Below are 23,840 nucleotides of genomic sequence, written 5' to 3'. Positions count from 1 at the left end.
TAATTAATTTGTTTTAATTAACTAATTCATTAGTGAATAATTAATAAATTTGTTGTCACCTTTTTCATGGGGGTGGGACGGTGGTTATCACTGTCTTCTCACAGCAAGAAGATTCTGGGTTGGAGCCCAGTGGCTGACTGGGGCCTTTCTGTGTGGAGTTTGTATGTTCTCCCCGTGTCTGCATGGGTTTCCTCCCACAGTCCAAAGACATGCAGGTTAAGATAACTGGCTGCTCTAAACCAGCGTTTCTCAACTTCTTTTCAGTCACAGCACCCTTCAGAAGTATGCAAATTCTCAAGGCACCTCCATATAAAATATACGCAGTCATGCTGACCATACGCTGACCCCGGCAGTGACGTTGTGACATGGGAAAGGGGGCCGTGAGACAAATTTTGATGATGCATGAGGCGGCGATGATCTGCATTAGTGTAACTATCATTTTTTGGAATTTTAATTCATTTTATTTATTTCAATGTTAGAAAATATAATTTTTTGACGGCACCCCTAACGAAGCCAGATGGCACCTCAGGGTGCCCCGGCACCCCGGCTGAGAAAGGCTGCTCTAAACTGTCCACAGGTGTGAATTTGATTTAATTTATTAGGTTTAAAATGTAGCACTGTCACCTCACAGCAAGAAGGTCCGGGTTCGAGCCCCGTGGCCGGCGAGGGCCTTTCTGTGTGGAGTTTGCATGTTCTCCCCGTGTCCGCGTGGGTTTCCTCCGGGTGCTCCGGTTTCCCCCACAGTCCAAAGACATGCAGGTTAGGTTAACTGGTGACTCTAAATTGAGCGTAGGTGTGAATGTGAGTGTGAATGGTTGTCTGTGTCTATGTGTCAGCCCTGTGATGACCTGGCGACTTGTCCAGGGTGAACCCCGCCTTTCACCCATAGTCAGCTGGGATAGGCTCCAGCTTGCCTGCGACCCTGTAGAACAGGATAAAGCGGCTACAGATAATGAGATGAGATGAGGTTTAAAATGCAGTACATACAAAATACAGGATGAACATGGCATAAAAACCAGGATTACACAAAAAAGTGTGAACACTTGTTTCCACTGTTGTCCCAGAGACTTATTACAGACAGCCATGTGCGTGTGATGGTTGAGAAGAGAAAACCTTGGTAATAATCCAGTAGAAGGCAACGGGAAACCACCACTGTAATGTTCCCCAGAAACCGAGAGCGCCGTCCCTCCAGTGATAGGCCACAGAGAGAGAGAGACAGAGAGAGAGAGGTTCATGGACTTTAAATGATCTTGTACCTCCTTTAATTTTACTGAGCTGCGTCGAAATATTTACAAGTTTTAACTTTTAGAATCTTTCCAGGAAAGTGCTCGCTGTCTCTGATCAGGCGTCTTTTGTTAAGTGGAACAATGGATCAACATTCGCCATATGTGTCACAGAAAGAAGATTTAAACAGAACTGTAAAGTTTATTTTCAGTGCTATGTTTTATGACACATCAGGTTGGTTTATTTGTCACAAACCGGCTGCAGCTCCGTGTGAGTGTGTGAGAGACCCTGAGCTCGGCTCTGCTGTGATGTGGGTGATGTGCTGTGATTGTGATGTGGGTGATGTGCTGTGATTGTGATGTGGGTGATGTGCTGTGATTGTGATGTGGGTGATTTGCTGTGATTGTGATGTGGGTGATTTGCTGTGATGGTGATGTGGGTGATTTGCTGTGATGGTGATGTGGGTGATTTGCTGTGATTGTGATGTGGGTGATTTGCTGTGATTGTGATGTGGGTGATTTGCTGTGATTGTGATGTGGGTGATTTGCTGTGATTGTGATGTGGGTGATTTGCTGTGATGGTGGTGTGGGTGATGTGCTGTGATGGTGATGTGGGTGATTTGCTGTGATTGTGATGTGGGTGATTTGCTGTGATTGTGATGTGGGTGATGTGGGTGATTTGCTGTGATGGTGATGTTGGTGAGGTGGGTGATGTGCTGTGATTGTGATGTGGGTGATTTGCTGTGATGGTGATGTGGGTGATTTGCTGTGATTGTGATGTGGGCGATTTGCTGTGATGGTGATGTGGGTGATTTGCTGTGATTGTGATGTGGGTGATGTGCTGTGATTGTGATGTGGGTGATTTGCTGTGATGGTGATGTGGGTGATGTGCTGTGATGGCGATGTGGGTGATTTGCTGTGATGGTGATGTGGGTGATGGTGATGTGGGTGATTGTGATGTGGGTGATGTGCTGTGATGGTGATGTGGGTGATGTACTGTGATGGTGATGTGCGTGATTGTGATGTGCGTGATTTGCTGTGATGGTGATGTGGGTGATTTGCTGTGATTGTGATGTGGGTGATTTGCTGTGATTGTGATGTGGGTGATTGGCTGTGATGGTGATGTGGGTGATGTGGATGATTTGCTGTGATGGTGATGTTGGTGAGGTGGGTGATGTGCTGTGATGGTGATGTGGGTGATTTGCTGTGATGGTGATGTGGGTGATTTGCTGTGATGGTGATGTGGGTGATTTGCTGTGATTGTGATGTGGGTGATTTGCTGTGATGGTGATGTGGGTGATTTGCTGTGATTGTGATGTGGGTGATTTGCTGTGATGGTGATGTGGGTGATTTGCTGTGATTGTGATGTGGGTGATGTGCTGTGATTGTGATGTGGGTGATTTGCTGTGATGGTGATGTGGGTGATTTGCTGTGATTGTGATGTGGGTGATTTGCTGTGATTGTGATGTGGGTGATTTGCTGTGATGGTGATGTGGGTGATGTGCTGTGATGGTGATGTGGGTGATTTGCTGTGATTGTGATGTGGGTGATTTGCTGTGATTGTGATGTGGGTGATGTGGGTGATTTGCTGTGATGGTGATGTTGGTGAGGTGGGTGATGTGCTGTGATTGTGATGTGGGTGATTTGCTGTGATGGTGATGTGGGTGATTTGCTGTGATTGTGATGTGGGCGATTTGCTGTGATGGTGATGTGGGTGATTTGCTGTGATTGTGATGTGGGTGATGTGCTGTGATTGTGATGTGGGTGATTTGCTGTGATGGTGATGTGGGTGATGTGCTGTGATGGCGATGTGGGTGATTTGCTGTGATGGTGATGTGGGTGATGGTGATGTGGGTGATTGTGATGTGGGTGATGTGCTGTGATGGTGATGTGGGTGATGTACTGTGATGGTGATGTGCGTGATTGTGATGTGCGTGATTTGCTGTGATGGTGATGTGGGTGATTTGCTGTGATTGTGATGTGGGTGATTTGCTGTGATTGTGATGTGGGTGATTGGCTGTGATGGTGATGTGGGTGATGTGGATGATTTGCTGTGATGGTGATGTTGGTGAGGTGGGTGATGTGCTGTGATGGTGATGTGGGTGATTTGCTGTGATGGTGATGTGGGTGATTTGCTGTGATGGTGATGTGGGTGATTTGCTGTGATTGTGATGTGGGTGATTTGCTGTGATGGTGATGTGGGTGATTTGCTGTGATTGTGATGTGGGTGATGTGCTGTGATTGTGATGTGGGTGATTTGCTGTGATGGTGATGTGGGTGATGTGCTGTGATGGCGATGTGGGTGATTTGCTGTGATGGTGATGTGGGTGATGGTGATGTGGGTGATTGTGATGTGGGTGATGTGCTGTGATGGTGATGTGGGTGATGTACTGTGATGGTGATGTGCGTGATTGTGATGTGCGTGATTTGCTGTGATGGTGATGTGGGTGATTTGCTGTGATTGTGATGTGGGTGATTGGCTGTGATGGTGATGTGGGTGATGTGGGTGATTTGCTGTGATGGTGATGTTGGTGAGGTGGGTGATGTGCTGTGATGGTGATGTGGGTGATTTGCTGTGATGGTGATGTGGGTGATTTGCTGTGATTGTGATATGGGTGATTTGCTGTGATGGTGATGTGGGTGATGGTGATGTGGGTGATTGTGATGTGGGTGATGTGCTGTGATGGTGATGTGGGTGATGTGGGTGATTGTGATGTGGGTGATTTGCTGTGATGGTGATGTGGGTGAGGTGGGTGATGTGCTGTGATGGTGATGTGGGTGATTTGCTGTGATTGTGATGTGGGTGATTTGCTGTGATGGTGATGTGGGTGATTTGCTGTGATGGTGATGTGGGTGATTTGCTGTGATTGTGATGTGGGCGATTTGCTGTGATTGTGATGTGGGTGATTTGCTGTGATGGTGATGTGGGTGATTGTGATGTGGGTGATGTGCTGTGATGGTGATGTGGGTGATTTGCTGTGATTGTGATGTGGGTGATGTGCTGTGATTGTGATGTGGGTGATTTGCTGTGATGGTGATGTGGGTGATGTGCTGTGATGGTGATGTGGGTGATGTGCTGTGATGGTGATGTGGGTGATTTGCTGTGATGGTGATGTGGGTGATTTGCTGTGATGGTGATGTGGGTGATTTGCTGTGATTGTGATGTGGGTGATGTGCTGTGATTGTGATGTGGGTGATTTGCTGTGATGGTGATGTGGGTGATGTGCTGTGATGGCGATGTGGGTGATTTGCTGTGATGGTGATGTGGGTGATGGTGATGTGGGTGATTGTGATGTGGGTGATGTGCTGTGATGGTGATGTGGGTGATGTGCTGTGATGGTGATGTGGGTGATGGTGATGTGGGTGATTGTGATGTGGGTGATGTGCTGTGATGGTGATGTGGGTGATGTGCTGTGATGGTGATGTGGGTGATGTGCTGTGATGGCGATGTGGGTGATTTGCTGTGATGGTGATGTGGGTGATGGTGATGTGGGTGATTGTGATGTGGGTGATGTGCTGTGATGGTGATGTGGGTGATGTGCTGTGATGGTGATTTGCTGTGATGGTGATGTGGGTGATGGTGATGTGCAGTGATGGTGATGTGCAGTGATGGTGATGTGGGTGATGGTGATGTGCTGTGATGGTGATGTGGGTGATGTGCTGTGATGGTGATGTGGGTGATGGTGATGTGCTGTGATGGTGATGTGGGTGATGTGCTGTGATGGTGATGTGCTGTGATGGTGATGTGGGTGATGTGCTGTGATGGTGATGTGCTGTGATGGTGATGTGGGTGATTGTGATGTGGGTGATGTGCTGTGATGGTGATGTGCTGTGATGGTGATGTGGGTGATTGTGATGTAGGTGATGTGGGTGATTGTGCTGTGATGGTGATGTGGGTGATTGTGATGTGGGTGATTGTGATGTAGGTGATGTGGGTGATGTGCTGTGATGGTGATGTGGGTGATTGTGATGTGGGTGATGTGCTGTTATGGTGATGTGGGTGATGGTGATGTGGGTGATGTGCTGTGATGGTGATGTGCTGTGATGTGGGTGATGTGCTGTTATGGTGATGTGGGTGATGTGCTGTGATGTGGGTGATGTGCTGTTATGGTGATGTGGGTGATGGTGATGTGGGTGATGGTGATGTGCTGTGATGGTGATGTGCTGTGATGTGGGTGATGTGCTGTTATGGTGATGTGGGTGATGGTGATGTGCTGTGATGGTGATGTGCTGTGATGGTGATGTGCTGTGATGGTGATGTGCTGTGATGGTGATGTGCTGTGATGTGGGTGATGTGCTGTTATGGTGATGTGGGTGATGTGCTGTGATGTGGGTGATGTGCTGTGATGGTGATGTGCTGTGATGTGGGTGATGTGCTGTGATGTGGGTGATGTGCTGTGATGGTGATGTGCTGTGATGTGGGTGATGTGCTGTTATGGTGATGTGGGTGATGGTGATGTGCTGTGATGTGGGTGATGTGCTGTTATGGTGATGTGGGTGATGTGCTGTGATGTGGGTGATGTGCTGTGATGGTGATGTGCTGTGATGTGGGTGATGTGCTGTGATGGTGATGTGGGTGATTGTGATGTGGGTGATGTGCTGTGATGTGGGTGATGTGCTGTGATGGTGATGTGCTGTGATGTGGGTGATGTGCTGTGATGGTGATGTGCTGTGATGTGGGTGATGTGCTGTGATGGTGATGTGCTGTGATGTGGGTGATGTGCTGTTATGGTGATGTGGGTGATGTACAGCAGAGAGAAACATCACTGCAGGGTGGAGCGCGCGCTGTCAGCTGGACTCCGACAAACCTACACAGAGGCATTGTGGGAAAACATGGCCGCTTCCGCTGTGTGCGCGAGATTCGTTTAACACTGAGGGGAAACTAAGTTAATGACACACAGATACAGAGAGAGAGAGAGAGAGAGAGAGGAGTGTGTGATGGAGGAGTGCAGCAGTGAGGAGAGTTTAAACTCCAGGAAGCTCAGCGCTCACAGCCTCAGCAGGTAAACACTCACTGCTAACGGAACCGGAACAGCTTGAGCGGCTAAAGCTAACAGCGGGAAGCGCACACGGCGGCTAAGCTGGAAAACTAACGAGCTTTAACACCGCGAACCGCATGAAGAACACTGCTAACTTCACAACTCTGTTGGGTGTGATTCTTTCTCTCTCTCTGATTCTCTCTCTCTCTCTGATTCTTTCTCTCTCTCTGATTCTCTCTCTCTCTCACACACACTGATTCTCTCTCTCTCTCACACACACACTGATTCTCTCTCTCTCTCTGATTCTCTCTTTCTCTCTCTCTCACACACACTGATTCTCTCTCTCTCTCTCTCTCTCTCTGATTCTCTCTTTCTCTCTCTCACACACACACTGATTCTCTCTCTCTCTCTGATTCTCTCTCTCTCTCTCTCTCTCTCTCTCTCTCTCTCACACACACACACACTGATTCTCCCTCTGATTCTCTCTCTCTGATTCTCTCTCTCTCTCACACACACACACTGATTCTCTCTCTCTCTCACACACACACACTGATTCTCTCTCTCTCTCACACACACACACTGATTCTCTCTCTCTCTCACACACACACACTGATTCTCTCTCTCTCACACACACACTGATTCTCCCTCTGATTCTCTCTCTCTGATTCTCTCTCTCTCTCACACACACACACTGATTCTCTCTCTCTCTCTGATTCTCTCTCTCTCTCTCTCTCTCTCACACACACACACTGATTCTCCCTCTGATTCTCTCTCTCTGATTCTCTCTCTCTCTCACACACACACACTGATTCTCTCTCTCTCTCACACACACACTGATTCTCCCTCTGATTCTCTCTCTCTGATTCTCTCTCTCTCTCTCTCTCTCTCTCACACACACACACTGATTCTCTCTCTCTCTCTCTCTCGATTATTCCTGTCATGTTTAGTGGATGATGAACTGAACATTCTCTGATGAACAGTGAAATGTGATGGTGCTGTAAATGTCCTCGTGCCTTAAAATTGATGTTATTAGTGAATAAGTAACTGTTATAGCGTGTTTATTATGTGTCTGTAACTGTTCAGTAGCAGCACGTCCCGGTCAGAGCGCTGTTCCCCCGCAAGAAGCCCCGCAGCACCGGGCTCTGATCCGGACAGCTCCACCCCGCTCAGCCAGGTGAGACCACGCCCCCACTCTCTCTCTCTCACACAGGGAGGCTGCAGCAGGGCAGGTCTTTACACTGTGGGTTGATGGTCCCGATCCAGAGGACGGGCATGGCCCGGCTGAGCATCAGCGTTTGTGGTGATGGATCGACGTGTGGGAAATACGAAGACCCTGAGTACACACTTCAGGGGAATCGAGTGTTGAGGGGATTGGTTTTTTTTATCCGTCAGATTTATTCCCCTCTTCAAACACATCTGAGAAACTGAACATCCTATGAACATGTGATCACTTCGATTAAATAATTCAGGTTGAAGGAAACAGCAGCCTCAATATAGAGAACGTGTGTGTGTGTGTGTGTGTGTGTGTCTCCTTCAGCCAAGCAGGTTTTCAGAAAACTGTGGGGCGAGAGACAGAGAGTGCGTGAGAGAGAGAATCAGAGAGAGTGTGAGAGAGAGAATCAGAGAGAGTGTGAGAGAGAGAGAATCAGAGAGAGAGAGAGAATCAGAGAGAGAGTGTGAGAGAGAGAGAATCAGAGAGAGAGAGAATCAGAGAGAGTGTGAGAGAGAGAGAATCAGAGAGAGAGAGAATCAGAGAGAGTGTGAGAGAGAGAGAATCAGAGAGAGAGAGAATCAGAGAGAGAGAGAATCAGAGAGAGTGTGAGAGAGAGAGAATCAGAGAGAGAGAGAATCAGAGAGAGTGTGAGAGAGAGAGAATCAGAGAGAGTGTGAGAGAGAGAGAATCCACATTCAGACGCTTTATACAGAACACGAGGAAAGGAGTCAGAGTCCAGCCTTAACAGACTGCAGGGAAAGGGATTACTGATACACACACACACACACACACACACACACACACCATTATGTCACTGTTTATTTCTGTATTTTGTGTGTGTGTGTGTGTGTGTGTGTGTGTGTGTTCCAGGTGAGAGGGAAAACACCTGCTAAGGTACAAATTAAGATTTCACTCAGACTGAATTAACGAAACCTTGTTGAGAGTAGAATAACTTTCTCTCTGTCACTCACTGTCGGTCTCTCTCTCTCTCTCTCTCTCTCTCTCTCTCTCTCTCTCTCTCAGGATGAGTTGGAGTTGTTAGTGAAGGAAGTTGTACAGATTGAGGGTAAGACACATAACACTTCTATGAACATTACTAACCATGGTGTATACACACATGCACACCAGTGGCGGCTGCTGGTTTTTAAAACAGGGGAAGCCCATTTTACGCATTCATCGTAAAATCTGTAGGCCGGATATCAAAGCATAGAAAGGTGTGCCCCATTAGCACAGTGAACTAGACAACCCCACCTAGTGGCAGAAAGTATTTTTGCTTGTACATTTCATGTTATAGTCTGGCTTGCCAGGCTAGTGCCTCATATCCTTAATCAAAAATATCAAACATCCAAAAATCACTGGCTATTCAACGAAGAGCCTTGAACATCATACCCTGATATGCAACACAGAGTCTTTAACACAACACCCAGCTGTGCAACACATCCTTGAACATCATCTGCAACACAGTCTGGAAATTCATAACCAGGTGGGCTATGCAACACACAGAACCTTGAATATTAAACCCAGGTATAACCTATAACACAGAGCCCACCATTCTCTTAACATTACTGAACAATATACACACTTCACATTCATGAACATTATATGATGCACACTATTTATACACAAATTCTGCCCTCCGCTCCTTTTCCAGAAAATGGTCTGTGACCCTGTCATACCAGCTGGTTGTGCTTTCCAGAGACTTTACCAATTTCTGTTAGCAGCTAGCACTGCAGATCCCAATAAGGCTCAAGCTAGCCTACAACCAGATTGAACTACAAATGAAATAAACGAGTGAATTCACGAATGATCAAACTGATAGAATGGATGAAAGTTAACGGAGCACAACGAGTAATATTTACATTTATTTACAGAGTAATGTACAGAGACATCAATGAGAAGAACCGTTTATATGAAAAGAAATTCGGACAGCACTTTGGCACACGACTACACTTTCTCGACATCCGCTAGGGACTGATCATACTTCCGTGTTCCTCGCCGACGCCGAAGTACAGAGCCCGCCCTCCTCATGTCTTTCAAACACTACCTCCAATAATCCTTCATCAGCCCGGCTTCTTGCCCCTCCCACTGTCTCGTTAGTCCCAGAGAAGCCCGGCTTCCCTGGAAGTGACGATTTTGTCGATTTTAACCAATAACAACTAGCCGAAATTGGCTGTTCAGAGCCCTCTCATAGACTGCAACGGATACCCGGCTGCCAGCCATAGAGCCCATTGAAATAAGAAAGGTTACAGCCAGTGTTGCCAGATTGGGCGGTTTTAAGTGCATTTTGGCGGGTTTTGAACATATTTTGGCTGGAAAACGTCAGCAGTATCTGGCAACGCTGGTTACAGCCTGGCAGCAAAGGTGACTCTCGTAGCGAACTGCAAGTTCGTCAGACATCACTCAAATAAGTTACAGGATAGTTATGAACGTAAATACAATCTTGGGCATATATTATGTTATGCAAGTTATTGTTTTAATGAGAATTCAACGTCGTAGATGCTGCAGTTTGGGGAGAGAATTTTAGGGGAAGCTCGGCTTCCCTTGTTGTCTCTGAGAAATCGCCCCTGATGCACACACACGTTATACACACACACTTGCAGACTCATACACACACATGCACACTAACACTCCCACACTTGCTCTCACACACACACACACACACACACACACACACACACGAGCATTCGGTCTGTAATCAGTTTTGTAGTTGCCAAAAAAAGAAAACTACTGTCTCCTCCTCTGTGTGTCTTCAGTGCCATCACTACTGTGTGTGTGTGTGTGTGTGTGTGTGTGTGTGTGTGTGCGCATGCGTGCAGCTAAAGATGTGACCTACATCTGTCCATTTGTGGGAGCTGTACGTGGCACACTCACTGTCACCAACTACAGACTGTTCTTCAGATCAGTCAACCGGGTAAGTTATACACACACACACACCTGTCATAAGCTTTGTGTGAGTATATAGTGAATACTACTAAGTTTATTATAATTTTTCATTGTGCACTGCAGATTTCAAACCTGTGTGTGTGTGTACAGGAGCCTTTGTTTGTATTGGATCTTCCTCTTGGTGTGATCAGCAGAGTTGAGAAGATCGGGGGAGCCTCCAGCAGAGGAGATGTCTCTTACGGCCTCGTCTGCAAGGTGTGTGTCACGACCCTGTCTTATTTAGGAGCCCTTAGCTCCGCCCTGTTCCCTGTCTCCTTGTTATGTGTTTAATCAGCAGGTGATTGGGGTGCAGGTGCGGAGAGTCGGTTTAACAAGGGGCCTGGCCTTTTAAGGAGATCAGTTGGCCAGGAGGAGAGAGGGGCTTCCTCCTTCCAGGCATTTTTGGGGTTGTGGTTTGTCGTTTGGACATAGTCCTTCGTACATTATATTTTTATTTTTCATACTACTGATTTTTATTTATTACTTGAATAAATTTCTATATCAAATTATATTACTACGTGTGGTCTCCCTTTATGTTGCACTTGTTTGAGCCAGCAGGTGTAACATATGGGGGCTCGTCCGGTTTTGGAACCGATTTTGGGTAAACTAGCGCATCAAATTGGTGGGTGACTCACGTAGTATTTTTGTATATTTTGATACATTTCCGTTTGGTTTGTTGGTTTAATTGTTTTTGCTTGTTTGGGGGAGGAGGAAGTCTCATCGTTCTAGTACCAAGTATTTTGGTTGAGGCAATTGCCCCTTGATTGCTGAGGTAACGCAGGTGGATTAGATTCACCGGAGTAACGTGCAAACCCTGCGGTAGGAGTAGAGCGCCTAACGCTGTTTGTTTTTTTAGTTTGTTATTTTAGTTTTTTGTGTTTGGAAGTCGAACGCGGGGGGGTTCTTCGGAACTCAATCGTATGGGGGCTCCTGAAGACTAGTTAGTCTTAATTAGGGATTTCTTTTGAGTTAGGTGCGGGGCTACTCCTGTGCATTTTAACTTTCAGCAATTGTGGGACATGCGCCTCAAGGAATGGTTGATATGCATGAAAAGGGCATTTGGTAAATAGTATTGGGCAGCTACTTTTGGCCTAGTAATTTGGGCAGCTATTTTTGGTTTTGGCAAATTTTACCTCGGGTTTGTTCAAGGAAGTTTTGAATCAGCTCCACGTTAAACATAGGGTAAGTAGCGCATATCGTGCGCAGAGTCAGGGCGCTTTAGAGCGTTTCCACTGTACGTTAAAATCTTTATTGCGCGCTTACTGTGTGGAGTTGAATAAAGATTGGGAGGAGGGTCTTCCTTGGCTCCTATTAGCTGCTCGTGATGTTACTCAGGAGAGCATGGGATTCAGCCCAAATGATTTGGTGTTTGCGCACAAAGTTCGTGGACCTCTTTCTGTGTTAAAAGAGGGAGTGGAGCAGGTGGAGCCCCCTGTAAACCTAATTGATTATGTGCACGGTTTTAGAAGAAAGTTATTGCTTGTGTGGAAACTGTCTAAGGAAAATTTGTCCAAAGCACAGAAAAAAATGAAGCGCCTGTATGACCGACGCGCTGTAGAGCGTGTATTTAACGTTGGGGATCAGGTTCTGGCTTTGCTTCCGGTGTCGGGCTCGCCTTTCTGTGCTATGTTTTCGGGTCCTTATGTAGTTGTGCGTCAGGTGACTGATTTAGATGATTTAGTGTCCACTCCAGATCGTAGAAGGGTTACTCAGTTGTGCCATGTTAATCTTTTAAAGCCCTACTATGCTCCCACTTTGAAGACAGACTTTGGTGGTGGGAGTTTGGCTGTGGTGAGCGAAGTGGAGGCGGAGTCTCAGGACGTGGCGATTCCTGAGGATGCAAGTTCCTCGGGTACAGTGTGGCAACCGCGATTGAGAAATTCTGAAATGTTGTCAAATTTGGATTGTTTGTTTGGTCACTTGTCTTCTGAACAGCAAGGCCAATTGAGATCTGTGATTTGTGAATTCGATGTTTTGTTTTCTGATGTGCCTAACTGTACTGATGTTATTCAACATGATATTGTGGTTGCGAATAGTCAGCCCATTCGTCAACGTTTTTACCGGGTGCCGCCTGAGAAAGAGAGATACTTGGAAGCCGAGGTGCAATATTTGTTAGATCATGGCTTGGCTAAGCCTTCCTATTCCAGCTGCTCGTCACCATGTTTGTTAGTTGCTAAACTGGATAACACATTTCGGTTTTGCACTGATTATCGTAAGGTGAATAAGGTTACTAAGCCCGATTCCTTTCCGCTTCCAAGGATGGAAGACTGTATTGATAGGGTGGGCTTAGCTCACTTTGTCAGTAGGTTTGATCTCTTAAAGGGGTATTATCAGGTTCCATTGACGCCGCGAGCCCAAGAAATTTCTGCGTTTATAACGCCATCAGGTTTGTATTCGTATAATGTCATGAGCTTCGGATTACGCAACGCACCTTCCACCTTTCAGCGACTCATGAATCGAGTTGTTGCCGGGTTGGAGGGTTGTGCTGTTTATCTTGATGATGTTGTGACATATAGTGATACTTGGGAAGAACACCTGTCTTGTATTAGATCATTTTTTGAGCGCTTGCGTGCTGCAAAGCTTACTGTTAACCTCGCTAAGTGCGAGTTTGCTCGTGCTACTGTGGTGTACCTTGGTAAGGTTGTGGGCCAGGGTCAAGTCTGCCCAGTCCGAGCCAAGGTACAGGCTATTGATGCGTTTCCCCCACCTACCTCGAAAAAAGAATTGATGAGATTTTTAGGTATGGTGGGTTACTATCGTAGTTTTTGTGCCAATTTTTCCACTGTTGTCGCTCCATTGACTGCTCTTTTGAAAAAAAATGTTAAGTTTCTTTGGTCTTTAGATTGTCATACTGCGTTTGAAAATGCGAAGTTGCTATTGAGTACCGCTCCTGTTCTGGCTGCTCCTAGGTTTAATGTGCCTTTTCAGTTACAGGTGGATGCAAGCCAAGTGGGTGCTGGAGCGGTTTTGTTGCAGTTAGATAAAGCCGATATTGCGCGTCCAGTAGGGTATTTTTCTAAAAAGTTCAATAGACATCAATTGAATTATTCTGTTATTGAAAAGGAGGCGCTGGCGTTGGTTTGGGCTCTGCAACACTTTGATGTTTATGTGGGTGGAGGGGTTCGACCAGTGGTGGTCTATTCTGACCACAACCCGCTCACATTTCTCCATTCGTTGCAGAGCCCTAGCCAGCGTCTTATGCGCTGGGCATTGGTTCTCCAACCGTATAATTTAGAAATTCGTCATATTAGGGGGGTGGAAAATGTCATGGCTGATGCTTTGTCACGATCTCCTATGGATGACTAATTTCTTAATTGCATATCTGATCATGTCAGAAGCGAATGTGTTTTTCTCGTTTCTGCCTGCCTTAAATAGCTGCCTGGCGCCGAGGTTTTGCTGGTGGGTGGAGAGAGTGTGACGCAGGAGGGTGCTGACTTTGTGATTGGATGTTGTATCATCTTGTTATGGCTGGAATGTGTGAGATTTTGAATTTGTTGTTTAATATTTGCTGTGCCCTTATTAGTGTTTGATTTGCATGTAGTTATGATGTATTGTGGTATGTAGGTATTTGGAATAATGTGTATTATTGTTGTATTGTTACATTTACAGAGACCCACAGGGGTGTGTCTCTGTTTTAAGGAGGTGTGTGTCACGACCCTGTCTTATTTAGGAGCCCTTAGCTCCGCCCTGTTCCCTGTCTCCTTGTTATGTGTTTAATCAGCAGGTGATTGGGGTGCAGGTGCGGAGAGTCGGTTTAACAAGGGGCCTGGCCTTTTAAGGAGATCAGTTGGCCAGGAGGAGAGAGGGGCTTCCTCCTTCCAGGCATTTTTGGGGTTGTGGTTTGTCGTTTGGACATAGTCCTTCGTACATTATATTTTTATTTTTCATACTACTGATTTTTATTTATTACTTGAATAAATTTCTATATCAAATTATATTACTACGTGTGGTCTCCCTTTATGTTGCACTTGTTTGAGCCAGCAGGTGTAACATATGGGGGCTCGTCCGGTTTTGGAACCGATTTTGGGTAAACTAGCGCATCAAATTGGTGGGTGACTCACGTAGTATTTTTGTATATTTTGATACATTTCCGTTTGGTTTGTTGGTTTAATTGTTTTTGCTTGTTTGGGGGAGGAGGAAGTCTCATCGTTCTAGTACCAAGTATTTTGGTTGAGGCAATTGCCCCTTGATTGCTGAGGTAACGCAGGTGGATTAGATTCACCGGAGTAACGTGCAAACCCTGCGGTAGGAGTAGAGCGCCTAACGCTGTTTGTTTTTTTAGTTTGTTATTTTAGTTTTTTGTGTTTGGAAGTCGAACGCGGGGGGGTTCTTCGGAACTCAATCGTATGGGGGCTCCTGAAGACTAGTTAGTCTTAATTAGGGATTTCTTTTGAGTTAGGTGCGGGGCTACTCCTGTGCATTTTAACTTTCAGCAATTGTGGGACATGCGCCTCAAGGAATGGTTGATATGCATGAAAAGGGCATTTGGTAAATAGTATTGGGCAGCTACTTTTGGCCTAGTAATTTGGGCAGCTATTTTTGGTTTTGGCAAATTTTACCTCGGGTTTGTTCAAGGAAGTTTTGAATCAGCTCCACGTTAAACATAGGGTAAGTAGCGCATATCGTGCGCAGAGTCAGGGCGCTTTAGAGCGTTTCCACTGTACGTTAAAATCTTTATTGCGCGCTTACTGTGTGGAGTTGAATAAAGATTGGGAGGAGGGTCTTCCTTGGCTCCTATTAGCTGCTCGTGATGTTACTCAGGAGAGCATGGGATTCAGCCCAAATGATTTGGTGTTTGCGCACAAAGTTCGTGGACCTCTTTCTGTGTTAAAAGAGGGAGTGGAGCAGGTGGAGCCCCCTGTAAACCTAATTGATTATGTGCACGGTTTTAGAAGAAAGTTATTGCTTGTGTGGAAACTGTCTAAGGAAAATTTGTCCAAAGCACAGAAAAAAATGAAGCGCCTGTATGACCGACGCGCTGTAGAGCGTGTATTTAACGTTGGGGATCAGGTTCTGGCTTTGCTTCCGGTGTCGGGCTCGCCTTTCTGTGCTATGTTTTCGGGTCCTTATGTAGTTGTGCGTCAGGTGACTGATTTAGATGATTTAGTGTCCACTCCAGATCGTAGAAGGGTTACTCAGTTGTGCCATGTTAATCTTTTAAAGCCCTACTATGCTCCCACTTTGAAGACAGACTTTGGTGGTGGGAGTTTGGCTGTGGTGAGCGAAGTGGAGGCGGAGTCTCAGGACGTGGCGATTCCTGAGGATGCAAGTTCCTCGGGTACAGTGTGGCAACCGCGATTGAGAAATTCTGAAATGTTGTCAAATTTGGATTGTTTGTTTGGTCACTTGTCTTCTGAACAGCAAGGCCAATTGAGATCTGTGATTTGTGAATTCGATGTTTTGTTTTCTGATGTGCCTAACTGTACTGATGTTATTCAACATGATATTGTGGTTGCGAATAGTCAGCCCATTCGTCAACGTTTTTACCGGGTGCCGCCTGAGAAAGAGAGATACTTGGAAGCCGAGGTGCAATATTTGTTAGATCATGGCTTGGCTAAGCCTTCCTATTCCAGCTGCTCGTCACCATGTTTGTTAGTTGCTAAACTGGATAACACATTTCGGTTTTGCACTGATTATCGTAAGGTGAATAAGGTTACTAAGCCCGATTCCTTTCCGCTTCCAAGGATGGAAGACTGTATTGATAGGGTGGGCTTAGCTCACTTTGTCAGTAGGTTTGATCTCTTAAAGGGGTATTATCAGGTTCCATTGACGCCGCGAGCCCAAGAAATTTCTGCGTTTATAACGCCATCAGGTTTGTATTCGTATAATGTCATGAGCTTCGGATTACGCAACGCACCTTCCACCTTTCAGCGACTCATGAATCGAGTTGTTGCCGGGTTGGAGGGTTGTGCTGTTTATCTTGATGATGTTGTGACATATAGTGATACTTGGGAAGAACACCTGTCTTGTATTAGATCATTTTTTGAGCGCTTGCGTGCTGCAAAGCTTACTGTTAACCTCGCTAAGTGCGAGTTTGCTCGTGCTACTGTGGTGTACCTTGGTAAGGTTGTGGGCCAGGGTCAAGTCTGCCCAGTCCGAGCCAAGGTACAGGCTATTGATGCGTTTCCCCCACCTACCTCGAAAAAAGAATTGATGAGATTTTTAGGTATGGTGGGTTACTATCGTAGTTTTTGTGCCAATTTTTCCACTGTTGTCGCTCCATTGACTGCTCTTTTGAAAAAAAATGTTAAGTTTCTTTGGTCTTTAGATTGTCATACTGCGTTTGAAAATGCGAAGTTGCTATTGAGTACCGCTCCTGTTCTGGCTGCTCCTAGGTTTAATGTGCCTTTTCAGTTACAGGTGGATGCAAGCCAAGTGGGTGCTGGAGCGGTTTTGTTGCAGTTAGATAAAGCCGATATTGCGCGTCCAGTAGGGTATTTTTCTAAAAAGTTCAATAGACATCAATTGAATTATTCTGTTATTGAAAAGGAGGCGCTGGCGTTGGTTTGGGCTCTGCAACACTTTGATGTTTATGTGGGTGGAGGGGTTCGACCAGTGGTGGTCTATTCTGACCACAACCCGCTCACATTTCTCCATTCGTTGCAGAGCCCTAGCCAGCGTCTTATGCGCTGGGCATTGGTTCTCCAACCGTATAATTTAGAAATTCGTCATATTAGGGGGGTGGAAAATGTCATGGCTGATGCTTTGTCACGATCTCCTATGGATGACTAATTTCTTAATTGCATATCTGATCATGTCAGAAGCGAATGTGTTTTTCTCGTTTCTGCCTGCCTTAAATAGCTGCCTGGCGCCGAGGTTTTGCTGGTGGGTGGAGAGAGTGTGACGCAGGAGGGTGCTGACTTTGTGATTGGATGTTGTATCATCTTGTTATGGCTGGAATGTGTGAGATTTTGAATTTGTTGTTTAATATTTGCTGTGCCCTTATTAGTGTTTGATTTGCATGTAGTTATGATGTATTGTGGTATGTAGGTATTTGGAATAATGTGTATTATTGTTGTATTGTTACATTTACAGAGACCCACAGGGGTGTGTCTCTGTTTTAAGGAGGTGTGTGTCACGACCCTGTCTTATTTAGGAGCCCTTAGCTCCGCCCTGTTCCCTGTCTCCTTGTTATGTGTTTAATCAGCAGGTGATTGGGGTGCAGGTGCGGAGAGTCGGTTTAACAAGGGGCCTGGCCTTTTAAGGAGATCAGTTGGCCAGGAGGAGAGAGGGGCTTCCTCCTTCCAGGCATTTTTGGGGTTGTGGTTTGTCGTTTGGACATAGTCCTTCGTACATTATATTTTTATTTTTCATACTACTGATTTTTATTTATTACTTGAATAAATTTCTATATCAAATTATATTACTACGTGTGGTCTCCCTTTATGTTGCACTTGTTTGAGCCAGCAGGTGTAACATGTGCATGTGTGCGTGCGTACAGGACATGAAGCAGTTCCTAAAGAAACAGTAACTGTGAATATTAACACCACCGTAACACACACACACATGCGCACACACACACACCTGTAGGTGAGACAGTGTACAGTGTCGCTGAGGTGGAGGTTGATGATGAGGATCAGTGCAGCAGCGATGAAACTGTTAGAGTTAAGTCATCAGTCAGGGATGTCAGTTCAACTCAAACATCACACGTGTGTGTGTGTGTGTGTGTGTGTGTGTGTGTGTGTAGGACATGAGGAACCTGCGGTTTGTCCATAAGCAGCCAGATGACTCGTTAAAAAAATCAGTGTTTGATGTGATGAGCAAGTTTGCCTTCCCACTCTCCAACAACCTGGTGAGTGTGAGTGTGTGTGTGTGTGTGTGTAAGTGCTAAAGTCTGATTTATACTTCTGCATGGGTGTCTCTGCATATCCGTGTGTGTGTGTGTGTGTGTGTGTGTGTATTTTATAGTTATTGAGTTGTTGTGGTTTACATCACAACACTGTGTGTTTATAAGGAGTGTATTAGAGAGAGAGAAAGTAAAGTGTGTGTGTGATGTTCTCTCTCTCTCTCTCTCTCTCTCTCTCTCTCTCTCTCTGTAGTCTTTGTTTGCCTTTGAGTATAATCAGGTTTTCCCAGAGAACGGGTGGAAAGTTTATGACTCTCTGACGGAGTACAAGAGACAGGTACAGTGTGTGTATCTACATTACTAGTCAAAAGTTTGTACACCCCTACTCTTCTCATTCATAGGTGTTCTCTGCACTGTAGAACAAAATTGAAGACATCAAAACTATGAAATAACATCTGGAACACATATGGAATTATGTGGTAAACAAAAAATTTTTAAAAACTAAATGTTTAATATTTTAAATTCTTCAGTGTATCCTGCATTTCCCTTGTTGATGGTAAATGCTATTGTCATTATCTTAACCAACTTCATGAGGGAGTCACCTGGAATGCTTTTCAATTAACAGGTGTGCCTCGTCGAAAGTTAATTAGTGGACAAGTGTTTTACCTTCTTACTGCGTTTTGAGATCAAATAGTAAATAATAGAGTAAATGGCTCTATTCCACACCACAACTGTAATAATCCTTATTATGCCAAGAACCAAACAACTAAGTAAAGAGAAACAACACCCATCATTACTTTAAGACATGAAGTGTCCATACATGAGTAGTTCTCTGTCTCTTTCTCGTGTGTGTGTGTGTGTGTGTGTGTAGGGTCTGCCCAATGAAAGTTGGAGGATCTCGAAGGTGAATGATCGTTATGAGTTGTGTGACTCATATCCCGCTACACTGGTTGTCCCGGTAACCGTTACTGACGATGAACTGCGCCGGGTTGCCACTTTCAGGGCCAGAGGTCGTATTCCGGTCAGTGACATCATCACCCTCACTCCCAACCCATCCAAGTGTGTGGGTCTTTGTGTGTTTTTATGATCGCTCTGTTCCATTCTTGTATGAATCACGTTAAAGTGGGACGGTCCATTCAGTGACATCATCACCAGCTCAGAACTGTTCAGGAGGTCTTTTTATCATTCTCCTGCAAAGTGTTCTTGGATTGGTGAAATGTGCTATATAAATTACAGTCGTTGGTGTGTGTGTGTGTGTGTGTGCACGCACGCGTGTGTAGGTGTTGTCATGGCTGCACCCCCAGAGTCAGGCGGCAGTGGTACGGTCAGGTCAGCCTATGTCGGGGGTGAGTGGGAAACGCTGCAGAGATGATGAGAAGCTGCTGCAGGCCATCATGGACGCCAACGCACAGTCTCACAAATTGTTTATCTTTGATGCTCGACCCAGCAGCAACGCTGCAGCTAACAAGGTCTTTTACACACACACACACACACACACACACACACACACACACAAGCAGCATATATACGCATGTGCACTATATGGCTAAATTATGTGGGCAGCTGACCATCGCATCCATATGTTAGTCTTCCCACAAACGTGTTCCAGCGTGACGATGCCCCTGTGCACACAGAGAGCTCCATGAAGACGTGGTGTGTGAAGGTTGGAGTGAAGAACTCGAGTGTCCTGCACAGAGCCCTGACTGAACTCAACCCCACTGAACACCTTTTGGGATGAACTGAACATCGACATCTCACTAATGCTCCTGTAGCTGAACGAACACACATCCCCACAGCCACGCCCCAAAATCTAGTGGAGAGACTTCCCAGAAGAGTGGAACTCATTATAACAGTAAAGAGAAATAAATCTCGACTGGAATGTTCAACAAGGGCGTATGGGTGTGATGGTCAGGGGGCACATACTTTTGGCCATATAATGTAAATACACACACCCCCGCACACATATGTCTCTGTGTGTGTGTGTGTGTGTGTGTGTGTGTGTGTGTACACCCTCAAATCAGACAGAGTTGGGACGGTATGTTGAGTTGAAGTTGAAACTGAAATTAAAACTGAAAACAGTGATTTGTAAATAATCTTTGGCCTGTGTTACACTCAAAACAATACAACAGCACATTACCTGATGTTTTACTTCATTAATTAATTTTTTTTTCTAAATAAACACATTTCAACTTTGATTCTTACAACACGTTTAAAGAAAAGTTGTTACAGTGAAGCATTTCCCACTTTATAATGTTCCCGTTCCTTCTCCCGACACTTAAAAGATGTTTATGGACTGAAGACTCCAAGTGGTGACGTGTTTCAGGTGTTATTTTTATCCGGTTCTTCCTGTAAACAGGTCTTAAGGTGTGTGTAGAAGTCAGAGCAGGTGGGTGGAGCACAGAAGGACGGCAGGCCAGAACTGAGTTCCAAAAAACTCTTTTTTTATTTGCACTTTTCAGTACTAACATACACTCTCCCAGCCACACACACACACACACACACACACACACACAAGTCATCTGGTGCAGGAGAGAGCTCCCTTCCTCTGCCTTCTCTCTCCCCTTATATAGGGCGTGGTTGCTGGGAAGACACACAAACGCAGGTTAATTCACATCAGGTGTAGTGATTCTGCCACTTACCTTCCCTGACTCCGCCCTCCGGTCACAGACCGACACTTGACCACACCCCCACTGCCACAGTGTGTAACAGTACGGCATCGTCACTGTCATATTTTTCATTTCTCAATTCTCCACACATTCTCTATTGGGGACCGAGGGGACACGCCCTCTTCAGCAGCCACGCCTTTGTAATGTGAGCAGAATCTCAGTGGACTTTTCTGCATTAATGCTCCATCACAGAAGTGCAAGTTACCTCTGCCAAGGGCACTGACCCAACCCCATACCATGACACACCCTGGCTTTTGGACTCGTTCCTGCTAACAGTCTGGATGGTCCTTTTCCTCTTTGGTCCGGAGCACACGGTGTCTTCCAAAAAAGACCTGGAATACTGATTCGTCTGACCACAGTACCCGTTCCCACTGTGTGATGGTCCATCCTAGATGCCTCAGAGCTCAGAGAAGTCTGAGAACCCTAACCCTAGCTTGATAAAGGTTCTCCAGAGTAATCCCGAGCCCATGTGGTTCTATCAGCTGTAGATGAATGACGGTTCTTGATGCAGTGAGGGATCGGAGCTCACAGGGGTTCAGATTAGGCTTGAGCCCTTTACACACCGAAATTCCTCCAGATTCCTTGAATGGTTTAATGATATTCTGCACCGCAGAGGGTGAAATATCCAAATCCCTTCCCATCTTTCTTTCAGGAACATTGTTTTTAAACATTTCAATAATTTTCTCACGCATTTGTTGACCAACTGGAGATCCTCAGCCCGTCTTTACTCCTCAAACACTCGGCCTTTCCTGGAGACTGATTTTGTACTGAATCATGATTACAGTCACCTGTTGACATCACCTGTTTCACATGACATCATTATTTAATTGTTTTACCTCATTACTAGTCCTAAATTGCCCTGCCCCAACTTTTTATCCCCCCGGCATATAATGCGGAGGGATATAGCTATCACTCTATCTGTCCATCTGTCTGTCAGTCTGTAAATGTTTTAGTTTACGGAGTATAACTCTAAAACTATTCGGAAATTTTTCACGAAACCTGACAGTTATGTTAAGTGACTCTAGGAGTTGTACTTTTTGACGTTTTGGGATTTCTGTGATTTTTATTTTTTCCGTATTACCATGGCAACCAATTCAACTTAGGAAAATTTGGAGTGGGGTTTCATGAGGGGGCCGGGGGGATATGTCATCTCCTGATGACTCTTGTTTTGGAATGTGTTGCAGGCCTGAAATGCAGGAATGGATGTATATTAACAAACGAAATGGAGTTGACCAACAAAACATGAAATATCTTGGGTTCATTCTGTCTCCAGTGAAATACAAGCCAAAGTACATTTAGGACTCACTGCTTTCTTTTTATTTACATTTTCCATACCGTCCCAACTTTTTATGATTTGGGGTTGGATATACATGTATACAACAGCAACATGATTTCATCCCTTCAAAGCCCTGCCCACTTTATACATCACTATGAGTCAGTCACTGGAGAAACTGAGGTGTGTGTGTGTGTGTGTGTGTGTGTGTGTGTGTGTGTGTGTAGATGAAGGGAGGGGGGTGTGAGAGTGAGGATGCATATCAGAATGCAGAGCTCGTCTTCCTCGATATACACAACATTCATGTGATGCGCGAGTCGCTACGGAAGCTGAAGGAGGTGGTCTATCCCAACATCGAGGAATCCCACTGGCTGTCCAATCTTGAAGCTACTCATTGGCTGGAGCACATCAAGGTGGAGCTTTACACACACACGCACGCATGCACATACATAGACAAACCTGTATTTTGTGTGGATTTTTTGTTTGTTTGTTTACTAGTCTAGTTCAAAACCTGAACCATGTCGTCATTGGTGGTGGGCGTGGTCTAGTGCTTTCTTAAAAAAACTAGAATTTCACATGCAGTACTTTTTTGTAGGGCTCTGATACACACACACACACACACACACACACACACATATATATATATATATATATATATATATATATATATATATATATACACACACACACACACACACACACACACATACATACATACACACACAGAACACTTCTGTCATCCTTATTTACTTTAGGTTGTATCGTTTTTTAACGTATGGTAATGAGACTCAACCCCTACTCGGATGGGATTAGTCTTCCATGTAAAGGTGTGTTATGTGTTTATACCTGGAATATCTCTTGAATTTCAGTTTGAATCAATCATTGGTGGGTTTCCCAAAAGCCTCTTAATGCTAAGAGCATCTTAACTAGAAGAGAGAGTGTTCATTGTGCTGCTTGCTCAACCATTTAACAATGATCTTTGTGCTACGATGCTTTTGGGAAACTCGGCACATGTCGGTAGCATTTTACATAAAGACATAAAGGTAATATCCTATATATCCGTCTGAAGTGACATGATGATGAACATCACATTATATCCTGTGGGAAAAGAGGTTTAAAACACAAAACAATACAATATATTTTTAAAAGTGCGTGTCAGAGAAGCTACACGTCTGGGTGTTTAGAGGGAAATCATTGACTTCCTAGCACAGGTACACACTACAGGCAAGTCCTGGTCATGTGACTCAGAAATGATCAAGCATGGCCACGCCCCATACAGCATAATAAAAACTAAAGCAATCATTGTGTATTAAAATGAGGTGTGTGTGTTTGTAAAAGACACATGGGGTGCTTAGTGTAACGAGTGCGTGTCCATGATGAAGACACCCATCTCTGAGATTTATACACACATCACTGACCACCTGTCACTCATCACACTTTCTGCACATGCTCTCTGACTGCACTCCTGAGCACGCGTGTCCGGAGGTGGGTCTGTTTAATCCACAGACTTGAGGAACCTTTTCCAGCAAATTTTACTTATTGGAGTAGTGTTAAGATATAATTAAAGCCGCAAGCGGCCTCGACGGGCCCTCGCGCCAGCGGCCAAGGGGGGCGGGGGCATGCGTCCCTGCGAAAAACCTTCCACAGCTTCTGCGGCAAGAGACATTACTCCCACAATGGCGACAAAGCACAGAATTGGACACACGGCAACAATAGGGTCTCGCACTTCGTGCGTTGTCGACCATGGCAAGCGCCTCAATAAGGGTCTTGAAAAGAGT

At 45.3% G+C, this 23,840-nt stretch overlaps 1 protein-coding gene across 4 annotated transcripts in view; it reads left to right on the top strand.

The window, feature by feature from the left end:
• The first annotated feature begins 6,036 nt into the window (after positions 1–6,036).
• mtmr2 (myotubularin related protein 2) overlaps positions 6,037–23,840 on the top strand; it is a 36,490-nt gene continuing 18,686 nt past the window's right edge. For 2 of the 4 annotated variants that reach the window (XM_060912867.1, XM_060912864.1), the window contains exons 1-11: positions 6,037–6,226; positions 7,286–7,376; positions 8,286–8,309; positions 8,439–8,481; positions 10,232–10,326; positions 10,422–10,553; positions 18,025–18,129; positions 18,377–18,460; positions 18,995–19,144; positions 19,404–19,592; positions 22,290–22,475. In XM_060912867.1, the coding sequence (XP_060768850.1) occupies positions 6,114–6,226; positions 7,286–7,376; positions 8,286–8,309; positions 8,439–8,481; positions 10,232–10,326; positions 10,422–10,553; positions 18,025–18,129; positions 18,377–18,460; positions 18,995–19,144; positions 19,404–19,592; positions 22,290–22,475 (1,212 nt within the window). In that variant the 5' untranslated portion in view covers positions 6,037–6,113. The remainder of the gene's footprint in view (positions 6,227–7,285; positions 7,377–8,285; positions 8,310–8,438; positions 8,482–10,231; positions 10,327–10,421; positions 10,554–18,024; positions 18,130–18,376; positions 18,461–18,994; positions 19,145–19,403; positions 19,593–22,289; positions 22,476–23,840) is intronic. The other 2 variants (XM_060912865.1, XM_060912866.1) reach the window with 2 other exon arrangements.

This window comes from Neoarius graeffei, chromosome 28 (assembly GCF_027579695.1).
Source record: "Neoarius graeffei isolate fNeoGra1 chromosome 28, fNeoGra1.pri, whole genome shotgun sequence".
NCBI lineage: Eukaryota > Metazoa > Chordata > Actinopteri > Siluriformes > Ariidae > Neoarius > Neoarius graeffei.
Note: the sequence above shows the minus strand (reverse complement) of the source record. Positions and strands in the feature narration are given on the sequence as shown.